The 14,572-nt window shown below is 41.2% G+C and overlaps 1 protein-coding gene across 9 annotated transcripts in view; it reads left to right on the top strand.

Annotated features, from left to right (window-relative positions):
- Positions 1-14,572, top strand: part of col23a1a (collagen type XXIII alpha 1 chain a) — a 122,429-nt gene that overhangs the window by 90,421 nt on the left and 17,436 nt on the right. For 8 of the 9 annotated variants that reach the window (XM_044364058.1, XM_044364059.1, XM_044364064.1 and 5 more), the window contains exons 4-9: positions 1,248-1,255; positions 2,546-2,572; positions 9,246-9,272; positions 9,363-9,389; positions 11,499-11,525; positions 12,427-12,453. In XM_044364058.1, coding sequence (XP_044219993.1) covers positions 1,248-1,255; positions 2,546-2,572; positions 9,246-9,272; positions 9,363-9,389; positions 11,499-11,525; positions 12,427-12,453 — 143 coding nt within the window. The remainder of the gene's footprint in view (positions 1-1,247; positions 1,256-2,545; positions 2,573-9,245; positions 9,273-9,362; positions 9,390-11,498; positions 11,526-12,426; positions 12,454-14,572) is intronic. The other variant, XM_044364060.1, reaches the window with a different exon arrangement.

The raw sequence follows: 14,572 nt of genomic DNA, 5'->3' as shown, positions 1-14,572 counted from the left end.
TTCTTTAGTCAGTGTTTGTTTGTTTACCTAACTGTCTGGCCCAGGAGATCCTCGTCCCTGCGTCTAGACTTGACAGCTAAACTTGATTGACTTGGTCGTCATGCCTCATAAACCCCAACACCTCTCTCCTCTTCTTTTCCTGACACCTTCTTTGCCCTAACCACCTCCATTTTCTCATCTCTTTTTCTATTTATCTCGTCCTTAAACTGCCCTTCCCCTTGCATCAAATAAACTTCAAGCCTCACATAGATTCTGTTCACATCAGTGGGACTTTTTTTGTGTTTAAATAGTAAAAAAAACACCACAAATATCCCACTTTTCCTTATAGAGGGAGTCTGTTTTCAATCTTGTTGGGTTTTGGTAGATGTTTAGTGTTGTATCCATGTTGATGAGCTGTGTTGTACCAGAATTGCAATGGTGGCATCGCTCCAAAACGTGCCATAGACTATAACTGTGTTAACAATCACATAAATCAGCATCATGATTGGTTTTAAATATAAATCAGATAAATATGAACCAGTTACTAATATAAAAGCTTTTAAGGGCCAAATCATATGAAGTATATAGTTTGTATACACTTTTTAGGGGGTTTGGGTGGTTTATTAGTGCCCTCGGCCTTTCACATTTAAAAGAATGTTTTTTATGTTTAAAGAATATTCCAGTAAGACCACTAAGAACGAGAATCCTTTGATCATTACTGTTGTTTTTGGTTAGGCACAATATGAAAAGCAGAATGTACTTTCTGCTGCTGAGGCTTAACATCAGAGCATTTCAATCAGATCTGAAAGACTGCCCCGCAGAAATCTCTCAGACATCTTTTTTTATACTTTAAAGGAGCACACAGTGTGCCAGCACACCCAAACCTTTTCACTCCCTGTTTGTCCTCCATCTAATACACCCATATCTTCTTTGGAAACAAAGTCTTGACATGACTTCATATCCTAATGCAAAACATGAGCCATTATCCAGAAGTCTGCTTATCATAACGGGTTCACCACTAACTCTATTGGAAGCAGCTCTAATGAGTTTGTTCTGTACCATATTTAGGTGGTTAATTACAGTCATCATCTAACAAACCACATTGCATGTACAGTTTTTTGTTTTTTTTTGTTGTGTACCACTGTTCGGAGGAATTGATGGCTGTACAAACCAGAAGTTGCCATAACTCACACATGTTTTACTTCATGTGTCAGTGGAGATGCACAGAACTTACTTTCTAATGTCTGATTTCTCTTTTTCTCTTGCAGGACTTCCTGTAAGTACAATTTCATCTCATCCAGGTAGTATTAAGATCAACTTATTGAGCTGGTATTATCTTTTGACATTAAACACGCAAACACGCTCATGTACTCACACACGCATGTATCATCCCTCACTGTGCTCGATAAAATACGGTTGCAGCCAAAAATCAACTTTTCTCCCACAGCAGTAAAACTTGAACACACAGACACACAAACTGTCACAGACTCACTCACACATGTGCACCCACAGAGCACAGCAATAAATGGACCACCTAGTGTGTGTGTGTGTGTGTGTGTGTGCTTGTATCTGTATGTGTGTTCCAAGGTGATGGTTAGGGGAGCAGTGACTTATTAGCAGCAAGTTATTCTCCTCTGTGGGACTATAACTCCTGCTGACACTCATACACACACACACACACACACACACACAACAGGTAAAACACACACACACACCAACACAAACACATAAACTAACCGGACACTGCTGGTGCATTCAGGTTCGGGATTTTTGGAATTTAAATTTGAAACATTGTGTGAGCAGCTCGGGAAGAGTGACACTTTTTATTGTATTTTTAATTTAAAATTTGTTTGGTCACATGTGGCACACATCAGATATGCACAAGCAGAAATGGGCCGAAAAACACATGAAGGATGTTCCGGAAATATCAGAGCGGAGAAATGTTCCGGCTGACGTTTTGAAAATCCAGTGAAAGTTTACATTGGCGAAAACTGTCTTTACAGCTGGTTTACGCTAAGTGTGCATGAAACGATGGATAATTCCTGTTCCTGAGCACACCCAATATCCTGCCTACAGCCCATAAAGCCAAGGGAACATCACCTGCAGCTCCACAAATCTGTCCAAATCCACAATCTGTCAGTTTGTGTCTAACATTCAGCAGAGTCAAGCATGAGAGCCTGTTGCTGTCAAGAAACTGATGGAAATGCACAATTTTCTGACACAAAAAGACAAAAACACAAAAATCAGATATCACTTTTGACAGTAAATCTACACAGGTGTCAAAAAGATCAAATAACAGACATAAAACTCTAAACTAGGAGTCAAATGTTATGACGTAAGCAAATCATCTCTTTTTAATTCCACAGAGAGTAAATTAGCTAATTGGATAATTGTGTACATCCGTACAAATCAGTCAAAACTGAACCATTATCCTCAATATATTTAAATATCTGCTTCCTCCTAAAATGAAGTGTAAGTTAATATATATTCAGCGTGTTGTGTGCAGCTGTTGGTTTCTGTTCTAACCTGTCTCAATGCTTCATGCTTTAATCTCTAACCTCACCAGGGCAAGGCTGGACGGGATGGATACCCGGTAAATTTGATTTGTTATTTATCCTGTCACTCTTCAATTCACCCAATCAAGTCTCTTTTCTCCCTGTTGTTGTTCTGCGTATTGATTCCAACATCTTACACAGCTTTATTAGACCTTTCTCTGTATTTCTTCTCTGCTCTTTTTAAGAAATTACCTTTACTCTAATCCTCGCCCCAATATGCTCTTCACCACTGGTATATCCTGCCCCATGAATGAGACGTGTAGAGATTTAAATACAAATATTTACACACAAACAAACATTGTTGAGAGTGGTTAGATGAGACCAAAGTCTTTTGACTGTAAACATTTTCTCTTTCAGGATGATGTCAAGGCATATAAAAAATATATTTAGTGCTTGTATGAGAATGAGTAAACATGAGGAGCTGTAAACGTTCAGGGGAAATTTTTGTGAAGATATCATCAGTAAACATAAACCGCAGGAGCACGAAATGTGAAACATTCATCCACCGACACACATCATGCCCTTCAGCTTTTAAATTGGATTTAATAACATTTGAGTAATATAACTTTGTACATTCATGACTACTGAATGCAAAGCAGATCACTGATTTCTACCGGTGAGACGCACATGTAGCACAACACTGACAGCCAATCACTGTGTTATCCAGAGATACAGCAGCCTCTAGTGGCCACATGGACCCTTGACTTTTTCAACACAGCTGAGACAAAACAGCTCATGGCTCTGAAGCTGATTTGTGGTTCAGCAATCATGAAATAACAAAGATAAACCCTCATCATCAAAGGTTGTACGAGCAGATGGACTAATCAGAACTGGATGCCTGCATAGTGTTGCAGCTCACAGGGGAGCTCAAATGGGACATTAGCATGTGCAGGGGTCCATGTGTGAGAGTGTTAGATGTTCTGTGAGACGCTCTGTCCCGCTATCGTGTGACCCCGACGTCTGGTTGCCACGGCGACCCACGGTAGTCGCCTGGTGTTGTGTTCCACGGGCGTCTCGTTCGCGTCTTTCCGTATGTTGTCTCACTGGGAATTTTGGGAAGTTCATTCCCCCCATGGGGCTCTCTCCCAGTCAGATTCCCAGTCTGCCTGGCACTGCACAGCCCTCCTGACGGGAAATGCCTGCTGCTAATTACACACAGGTGGACTGAGCCGCACAAAAAAAGTGTGTGAAACGTTTGTGTTTGTTTGCCTGTGACTCTCTATCCATCTTTGTCACTGTCTTCATTAGACATCCCAAAACGTTTGGCAATTTCTTAGTGTTGTTGCTGTACTTTTTTAACTTTAAAACATCTGTTTAATTACGTGATGTAATGTAACGCTTTAAAGCTTCATAATCTGGGTAATCTTTCCCAGTCTAGTTAGCATAATGAAATCAATCCTTTAGCTCTATAATTGAATAGATAAAACAATATTACGACTAGAGAAGCTCTGTTTCCTAAATGTAAGAGACAGCTTCCTGCTATGATGCGTATGTGTGGGTATGAGCGGAGGATAACTTGGGATGCTGCGTGTATGAAGTTACAAAGAAACAACAGTAGATTAATCATGCTGACAATTAACATAGACAGCACATCATTTCATTCTGCAGCAACAGAGATGATCAAGTTTCCAGCACCGACCCTTAAAAAGGGGGCATTCTTCCTGTTGGGTAGCAGTGTTTGTGTATCTGTGTCCACATGTGCAGATGTGTGTGAACTCCATCCAACCACCCATAGTTTATGTATATCTCCGTAACAAAGGCCAGAACTGTGGAAGCGGTCAGAAGTCTGCGTGTACGTGAATGTGTCTCTGTGTGATATGTTTTCACACCAATAACTTCTCTCACATGAGCTGCTCATATGGAGAGGGCATGTGCACATCAGCACAAATGAATCGAGTCAGTTTCCTGAAAGCACCGCGGTGCTAAATGTGCTGTGCCAGTGACTTGTGCCAGCGAGATTTCTTTCTTTATTTTCCCATTGTTAAAGCAAACAGCTAGATCGCTTTCCAGCACTTTTCTTTCTTGCCCTCTCTCACCTTTAATATGTCTCTCTTACTTTAATTGAAGGCCAATTTAAGCCTTTTAACCCTCCGTTTAATTGTGTAACTGTGTGCAGACACATTAACGCGTAATTGAATAGTGTTAGCATTACGAGCTTTATGTAAGATGTGTGCATGCATGTATGCCAGTGTGCGAGCGTGCGTGAGTCGCACTCAGGTGGTGTGCACATGTCTCACAGGTGTCAAGTTCATCAGACTAATGCATGCAGCAGTCCACTTCCACTGAAGCATTAGTAGTATGATAAACAGCATTAATGACATGCGGTTTCTGTGAATCTCAAGCATAACACTGTGATAAGTGCGTGTGTGTGTGTGTTTGTGCATGCTGATGTATGTTTTCTCTCTTCATGTAACCCCTGTCACTTCCTCCTCTCATAAATCACAAGCGAGGGGTTTGAGTTTCAGAAATGAGCCTTTCCACTGTCAAACAATCAAAGTCTGAAATACTGACAGAACGGTGCAGAAGGGGTAAACACACACACCCACATGCACCTATTCATTCTCATTCGTATGCGCAGTCACCAGTGTGCCCAGCCACTAGCTAGTGTTTATACAAGAGTGCCAGCCTGTGACAGACAGTGGACCTCACTCAGCAGAAACAGGCCAAGGCCTCCATTGTTCAGCCTTCCAGGCCACTGAACGCAGATTAAAGCCAGACAGTCACCCAACAACATGTCAGTAATTTTCTGTCCCAAACACACAGCACTCTGGTATGCTTTATTATGCTCTTTGGTTCTGGGCGCAGCCACTACTTTTTTTTTTTTTAAGAAGCAAATGTCATGTATCACAAATTATTCTCATGTAGCCTTGGCATAAAGTGGAGTTTTGTCCCTGCGGCGACATGAGAGGAACTGGAGAGGAGGAGGGACGGAAAGATATACAAAGGAGGTTTGGTGGATCACTGCAAGAGATGAGGAGATAATTATATCAAAGGGTGGAAGAGAAGGAAGGAAAGTAGAGCCAGGGGTGAGGAAAAAGGGTCCTTCATTTTGATGTCACACAATAAAAATCATTGAGGCTAACGTGTGCGACACATCACCATGTGTGTTTGGTTGAGACGTCTGCTCTGATGTGCAGACACCAACGTTTCATGCCGCATCCTCAGCAATTACACCCTACTGGATAATTACGAGTCTACACCGTAGGGAGCACAATAAAGACAGTAAAGACACCCCTTGCCCTGTTTCATTGGGATTAAGAGACACACACACACGGGCACATATGCATGTATGAGCATGCACATACACAAACATAGACACAGACTTATGCCCTCCTGCAGGCCAAGTTATTTTCCAGAAATGTGTTTAAAAGCCATCTAATTGGTGGGAATGCTGACTCCAAACGTTCTTTTATCTGCGGAGGGGCACTGCAGGACAAGATGGCACTGCAGACTAGAAGTACACACACACACACACACACACACACACACACACACACACACACACACACACACACACATATAAAAAGCCATTATTTCATTTTCCCCCCAAATTCACTTGAGGTTTTGGTTGTAATCTCAGGCCTATTTTCTCACTTTCGCTTAACATTAATCTTGGAGCTTTTCTTTACACTCCTCTATCTGTCTTCCCTCCTTTTACTCTGCGGCCTGTTCGATTTGTGGTATGAGATGAAACGATTTTAGTAGTGGCTCTTTTTTTCAGCCTTTTTCTATTTTTTATCTGATTTCCAACTATTTTTCCTGCTTTGCAGACTGTTGTGTAGGTTTGTACCACACAGAAGGTACAGTAGTAGCTGCACAGAAAAGAAGAAAAAAAGCACAGAATATGTTACAGGCCACACATCAAAATCCAATTCCCTGCACTTCTGTTTTCATATTCACCCATTTTGTTCTTGGCTTTTATTAAAAACTCCTTGTGACTCCTGATCTGATTTAAGTAAGGCTCATATATTTTAAAGTATCTTATTATCAGTCACATAAGAACTTCTGGACTGCTGTATCGTTAGTTGAATTATTGCTCCAGGTAGTTATAGTAACCCTGTGTCCTAATTTATTCCATACTAGATTCAGTAAGTAAGTAAGGTCATACAAGTTATATACTGTATACTACAATATGTAAACTGTCAGCCGCCAGATAGTACAGACAGGATTTTATTGTTGAGAACACACAGTAACAGGATCTATAACTCACAGGCCACTGTGTGGCTTGTTAGCAGCTGTAAATCAGTTAGTTTTTTTGCTCCACTTCAGACTCTGCAGCAGCCGATGACCTCACTGTGTACACCTCGCCTACTCATCCTGACGAGTCTTGAAGGAGCCGGGCTCTGATAAATGCTCCCAGATGCAGAGATATCACCCCATTCACACACACACACACACACACACACACACACACACACACACACACACACACACACACACACACACACACACACATATAAATACACGGTATATATCAATGCACAGATGCAGAGACAAAGACACCAGAGAAAACTCACTATGACATTTGCTCATTCGATTTGTCACATGATAAACAGGGCATGCTGCATTTAATAGAGTGAAACTATAACCTCTTCTGTATTGTATATAGCATTCAGTGAAGGAAATACAGGGCATTACATCCATACTCTTCACACTCCTTTCAACTTTAGACAACCATGGTGAAATTATTGCCCTCTGATTGGTGCCAGTCATTTGTTCCACCCCAGTCTCTCAGCCACCTACTACTGATTTTCACAAGAGGCCCTGAATCAAAAAGACATCAAGAGCCTTAAAGGCTTTTCTCCATATTTTTTTTTTATAAATCTCTCTATACAGACTAAGCATGCAAGTTCTTAAAGAGAGTTTACAGCCATGCCATCCCATTACAAGACTGAAGAGAGGCATCAAACGATCACATGAGCTATTAATGAGCTCCAAAGTTTTTTTCTCCCCCACCCTTCTTCTCCTCTTCCCTTCATCCTTATGTGTCAAAGCATGGAGCGATGACACTGTGGTAGGTTTTCACTACGGGACCCAAGCCGAATAGCACCCGAGGGTCTAGTAAAGCAGGGAGATGAAGAGAACTTATGTAAGCCATCCAAAGCCAGAGACGACAATTGTTAATGATGGTTTCCAGTCTGCAGAGCCACCAGGATTGTGAGGCGTTGAGCAACCCTCGACTCAAGGGACCCTGTAAAAACTGTTAGCTTAACATCAAGTACGGTTGTTAAGGAAGTCAACATTAGCCTTTAACACATACATCACATTTAAGTGTTTTTGGAAAGTTTGATGCAACTGTTCCTTTATGTTTAAGTAAAGATCTAAAGGTTTGTACCTTTTAACTGAGCGTTGTTTTGCGAAGGAGGTTCAATGACTGCTCGGCTGTTTTTTGAGGGATAAACAATGTGGACAACTTCAACTGCTGTTTCAGCACTTGGGTGAGGTTGGATAGGGACTTACACACACACACACACACACACACACACACACACACACACACACACACACACACACACACACAGTAGATGTGGGGTTGTGTGGCAGATTAACACAGCTGGACCAGATCCATCCACAGTCTATAACGCTGAACATCACACGGTAAATCACAGAATAATTATAAACCGCAACCACCTGGAAACGTCTTAATATGAGTAAAACGGGGCAGGATATGCGTAGTACATTTGTATAAAAAGTTACAACCGATTTCCTCTTTTTTCTTTCTTTTTCACCCTAAAGTTTCCCATAATCGCAGCTGTTTCTGTGCTGTTTACAGGCACACTTTTTTACTCTCCTCACTTGATACGTTTGTCTTGCCAAATCCACTTAAATGTTTGTCCAAAGCTAAAGTCATTTAAATTGTTTCCTAAGAGTTGCTAAGACAAGACTAAAACATTATAAATACTAATAAATAACAGGTGGTTTATGATATTTTGGAGGCTTGAGAAAGTTTTGTCAGTGTATTAAAACAAACTGTCTTTATCAGATTCTCCATTCACGGCAGATGTTACAGTCAGTAGAGGAATAGTTTCACATTTAGTAAATTGATTTAAACTTGTTTGCTATCTTGCTGACAGTTAGATGAGAACATTGATAACACTCTAATATTTAACTAACTTGAGCAAGGAGGTTAATCGGAAATGTCTCACGGGAAAAAGTGGTCAGTACGATCAATTCACAGATATCTACAAACTAATCATTATTATCACTATTATTAGCGATTTGTCAGTTATCAGGTCGTCCCTGATTTGTTCCTCACTAACTAATCAGAATTTTGTCTTCTGTGTTGTTGTGTTGTTACCAATGTTAGCATAGCATAAAGACTCAAAGCAGAGGACAACAAAACCTAAATGTAAAAACATCTACCAGCACCTCCAAACCTCACTAATTAACACATTATATCGTGTTTGTTTAATTTGTAGAAAAACTGAAGTGCAAAAACAATTATTTTTTGTTTTCAGAGGGTTATGTAAAGGACTATTTCTTGGCTTGGCGCAGTGACTAGCTAAGCTATGCAAGCTGTCTTCTGCTTTAGCACTGAACTTAATGCACAGACTTGAGAGTGTTTTTGATCTCTTCATCTAACTCTCGGCAAGAAAACAAATAAACGTATTTCCCATAATATTAAACTATTCTCTTTATGGTTTTGTGTCAACATGGTTTCAGTAACTTTGTTTTGTCTTTTCACAATTTCTCTTATCTGCCTTCCCACAGGGTCCACTTGGCTTGGATGGCAAACCAGTGAGTATCCCCATAATCAAACATACAAAACATGCTTTGCTGTAAGTGACTGACTATAGTTTTAATTTAACTCTGTCTTTCTCTTTTCAGGGTTTACCAGGTCTCAAGGGAAGCCAGGTACACCATCACACAGCTGTTGCCTTGACTTGGTTTTATAATATCACATGTCAATTACATTGAAGCAATTCCTACTATTCCTAATATTGTCTAACTATGAATCCAGGTGGGTATTTGGCCTGTGAGACAGATGATGGTTTGCTAGACCTCATCAATCACTTTTACTGTTCCTAAGGGAAAAGCTCACGGTAGCCATCTTGTTTCTTGTTCCACATCTTAAGTCATCCCAGGGCTCCTGGCCACGGGGGAGTCATGGCTCAACTGAGCCAAGTGCTGAACTCCCCTTTGCACTTCACCTCTGAGTCCCATCCATCACCTTTTCCCTGAAACCCCACCGCACTCCCAGACACACCCAGGTGTTGCGTGGAAACGGGCAAAGCAGAGCGAATGGGTTACACACCAGTGGGAAAAGTGAGAGAGAGGATAGAGTTTATAATCTATAACTGAGGCTCTTTAAAAAGTAATTAGAGTGCCCTCCACCTCCCCTTCAGGCCCTTCTCTCCGGTCGCTTTGCCGACTTAGAGAGGGACGAGTCATCTGCTGAAACATAAACCCCTCACACAATAATGAGAGGTGCTTGCATAGCCTCTCCATCAAACACCATTAAGCTGTTGTTTCCTGCTAAAGAAGATCTCAAGCTGGTTCTGTCTTTTAAAAGGACTCTCTGCTGTAAAACCCCAGCAGACCCCCTGCTCACCAGCACTTCTCCCTGGAAGTACTGGTGAGTTGGAAGTGAAAACAGAAGGTTAAGGATAAAAACTGTGAAAATAAGATTAGTTTGTTGATAGATGATGGCCAGTGAAGACACAAGAATGAGTGTATGGGAGTAAAAGTTTTTTTTAGTACAATAAACACTTAGAAGAGAAAAGTAAGTTCAGTGACATTACCGTGACCTAAAAGATAAAAAAGTAGGACACAAGGAGCTATTAAAAGAGCCCTGCACCTACAAGAGTAGTGGTAGATGAGTTGTCACTCCCTCTTCCTTCATCTTTCTCTACTTCCTAAATCGAAGGAGAGAGCAGCGCAGGAGATGAACTGCTGTCTGTCATCATGTGGCTGGTCACATTAAGAAACTGCTTATCCTCTCCACCGGAGCCCCTCTTCAGCTCCATAGCCCTGAACACAATTAGCGCTCCGCTGCAGGCAAAACGTCTGCCAGACAGAGAAGACGTGAGGAAAGGGGGAACGAATTATGAGAGGGAAGCTTCAAGGCAGATAGAAGAGAGGAATTAGAGACAGGGGAACTTTAGTGAAAGCAGGATGAAGGAAAGAGTGTGTGAAATACAGGATGGGCAAAGGAAATGGACACTTTAGAGAAATAGAGACGTGAAAAAGTCTCTGCCCACAGTAGTCATTTTTAGACAGACTGTAGCTGGGATCAGAGGCTGCTGGTGGCAGGTTTCCATTTAGTTGTCTCTGTCTCTGTTGGTGTGTCACAGTCACAGAAGGCCTGTAGTCAGTCTGTGGTTGGTGTTGGCACATTTGGGGTCCTTGCGCCACTTGTGAGCATTGGACAGCCTGAGATGGGCAGACCGAGAGAAGGATGAGGCCAAACCATCAGGGATTAGCTCATCTTTGGGCCTGGTGTTCATAAGACAATGCCAACACACACAGTGTGACTGTGCAGCGGTGTCTTTACATACTCTACATGAGTGCACAGGCCTGTTTTGAGACCCTGTGTTTTCAGTTAGCGTTTGTAGCGTTCCACATCTAAGACAGCCGTCAAACGTCGAAAGAGTTTCCCTCTGAGAGAAAGACTGATGGAGGAACAAAGGAACATGTCCCTCTTTCGGTTTTATCTCTCAGCAACAGTTTTTATCTCACAAAGAGAAATCTTAAAAGGGATTCTTGAGGCATTTGCTGAACTAGATTTGCTGCAAGCTCATGTCATATGGTCCTCTTGTTGTAAAATATGCTCAGACAGAAGTGACTTGGGATTGAGCAGTCTCAACGGCACAGCTGCATTAGGTGGTATTACTTGCGTGCCTTACTGTTTGATTGAATGCTCCCTGCTAGAGGCCAGTTGAAAATGTATTGCACTATGATGTATGTTGCTTATATGATAACTGATTTATCTTGACCAAATGTCTCTGATTATCTCGCCTACAGGGACCAGCCGGACCCAAGGGAGAAAAGGTATGCTTCAAAATGGATTTCAACAACCCTCTTAGACAAGTCAATGCACTGTATGGATGTATTTCTCTCATTCATTTACTGGCAGACAGCTTCAAAAAGACAAACGCAGGCACATACAGCCGCACAGGTGTTCTCTCCATCGCCCTCCCACGTTCACTCTTTCACTGCGCGCCCATCAAACGAGCCATAGATTACATGTAGTTATGTAGGAGCTCATGTGTCTCCACACATTCTCACGTCAAGGCACTAAACAGGTTTACAGGCCTTCCGCAGGGCTCGATGATAGCCAGATGTTTTCCCGCTCTGTGAACCTCTGCCCAGCCTAAGATGTTAGCGAACGTAAGAGCCGCAAGAGCTGGCAGAGGAGGCTTCTGCATGTGGTCATTTGTGTACCCACTGATGGGTAGCTTTGTGTGTGTGTGTGTGTGTACGTTTTTGCACTCAAGCGAAAATTGTCCAGATAAGCATGACCACAAGAACAGTGCAACTGCCGTAAACAACATTCAGTCTGATGAGCAGGGATTGCAAATGACGGATGATGCTGAGGTTTGGAAAATTGGCTCCCTTCATGTAATCATGCTGGTAGCTCTGTGATGAGAGCATGAACTCCAAATCCTCATCAGGGAACCAACAATCCCCAGCACGTGCGCTTCCAGTTTTACTTTCCTGTCAGATGATTCCAATTGGCTTATCAAATGATTTAGACAGTAAATGTTGATATCCTGAGCTGATTTGTGGATAGATGACCTCTTAGTCGCTTCCTTCCCATTCACAAGAATTTGTTTCAGGCCTGTCTGTCACAGCTGCTCTACCGTAGCAGTATTCTGTTGCATGCCAAATGCTGTTTGCATGTACAGCAATATAACTGCTGACAATTGTTATTTTCCTGTTTTTCTCCCAGGGTGACCAAGGAGACATTGGGCCAAGGGTAAGTCGTGTTTTCTGTCTTTGCCAGAGAAGGTGAAATTAGATATTTTTGACTGTTATATGTACAGTTTAGAAGCTATCATGTCAATATGTTAAAATACTGTGTTTTGTTCTTTAGCAAAGCGTTTCCCACCCTGAGGGTTGGGGCCCCCCCAAGGGGTCCAAAGAAAAATCTGCGGGGTCACAAAATGATTAAATGGATTAGAAAGAAAATCAGATTATATATTATATGATATGTTTCTGGTAAACAAAATTGTGTCCATTTTTCAGATTTTTACTTTATTCTTTTTATTATGAAATACTGGATATTTTCACCTTTTCACTGACACAATTTGAGAGGGAACTGCACATATTACTCATTTCCATACTAAGACTATAACCTCTGATGAGTTGTCACAAGTAGACATAACTTAATGTTAAGGGGTTGTTTCTTAGTTGAGTTTATTGTCATTACAACAAACATTGTAAGGAACTTGTCTCTGTAAGCTCATAGTGCAGGATAGACAGAACAACATTAAATGCAGCAGGCAGTGCAATAATAATAAAACCATCATATAAATACATACAATACAAAAGAACATATTGCACAGAGCACCATTAACATAATCAATAAGCTAAAAACAATCTACCTTACAGTGCAAAAGTCAGGTAACCTAAACATTAAAATACCCCAAATATCATTAAGAAATACAAAGAAAACCCTTAACTAGAAACAAACGCATTTGTTTCAATAGTAGTCATATTACCAAACTTAGCTGTGATAGAGAGAGTTAGCACACTGTTGATGCCAAATGTGTAAAAGTGGACCACAACTTTTCTTTCTTTTTTGAGCTTCTGCAAAAAATATAATATCTCCGGAGCCAACTTTAAGATATTGTAACCTTTGCTTTCCCTAAATGAGTCATCATGAGTAGTCCAATCATTTGTATACAAGGAAAAAAGCAGCAGCAGAATATCATAAACCAACCAGTATTTCTACGCTGGAACACTGCCATGTCCCCTTTTACCTATTCATCCACAGTGTCACTGGACTATATAGCAGGCACTGGCTGCACAGGTTGCCAGTCTATGTCTAGACAAAAACACGCACAAACACACTTCTAATTTACATCTTTGGGCAGCTGAGTTGTCGGTGTACCTGAACTGAATGTCTTGGGACTGCAGGCCGACACAGGGAGCATATGCAAATTTCATAGACAAAGGAAAAGGGCTGAAATTCAAACCCAGACCAGACAGAGTATCAGACCATCACAAACTGGAAATCAAAGTCCAGGAAGAGAGGAATTGTCTTTCTTTCTTTTTTTTTATAACATCTGAAAAACTACTCATCATTTCCTTGTTATCAAACCGAGGGAACATTGTGCTCATGCAAGCAGACAAACGTGAAAAACACTTGTGATCATAAGTTTTGTCAAGTTTTGGTCTGTCCGCATAACCTTCAACACTCAAGGCAAGTCTTTTAATAAATCAAAAGAAAAGTGTGTTTATCCTGCGAGGCTATCCCAGCAACTGCACTAACAACATAGTCCGGCTCCTATGATGAGGTTTGAGTTGCCCACATCTCCAAAGCTCCAGAGATGAGAAATGATGATATTAAAGAACGATGGAAATACTTAAAACCTCACCATCAAAACCCAACGGTTGGGGCAACACGCCAAAGCTGCCATCTAGTCTCAACCAAACTGTTTCTTTAACATTACGGCGGAACCTCGCTCTGTATCTGGTCCATGTTGTCAGTGTTGTCTTTTCATATGATATCATTCCACCCACCATGAGATCTGTGTAATTATGTCAGTGTGGTTTGAAAATAGCCCCCTGTGCTTTACATGGTGACCAGTTTGGATTCTTTGAAGAAGTAATGTACCCTGTGAATTCTGAATGTTTTCCCTGTTTTATTATGTTTAGAATATAATATCAGGTCAAAGTCACACTTCTTGGCCTGCAAATAAAAGCTGGGATGAGCTATTGAGGTAATCTATGTATTGTTTGGGATTTCAGCCCAAAGATCCAAATCTCTTTCATTTTTTTTGTACATTTTCTCTGTTTCCTCTAAGATGATAAATTGCAGAGACGAAGAGGAAAAAAAAAATTGCACACTTATACTTGTAGAAAAATAAAAT

Source organism: Thunnus albacares, chromosome 10 (genome assembly GCF_914725855.1).
Source record: "Thunnus albacares chromosome 10, fThuAlb1.1, whole genome shotgun sequence".
NCBI lineage: Eukaryota > Metazoa > Chordata > Actinopteri > Scombriformes > Scombridae > Thunnus > Thunnus albacares.
Note: the sequence above shows the minus strand (reverse complement) of the source record. Positions and strands in the feature narration are given on the sequence as shown.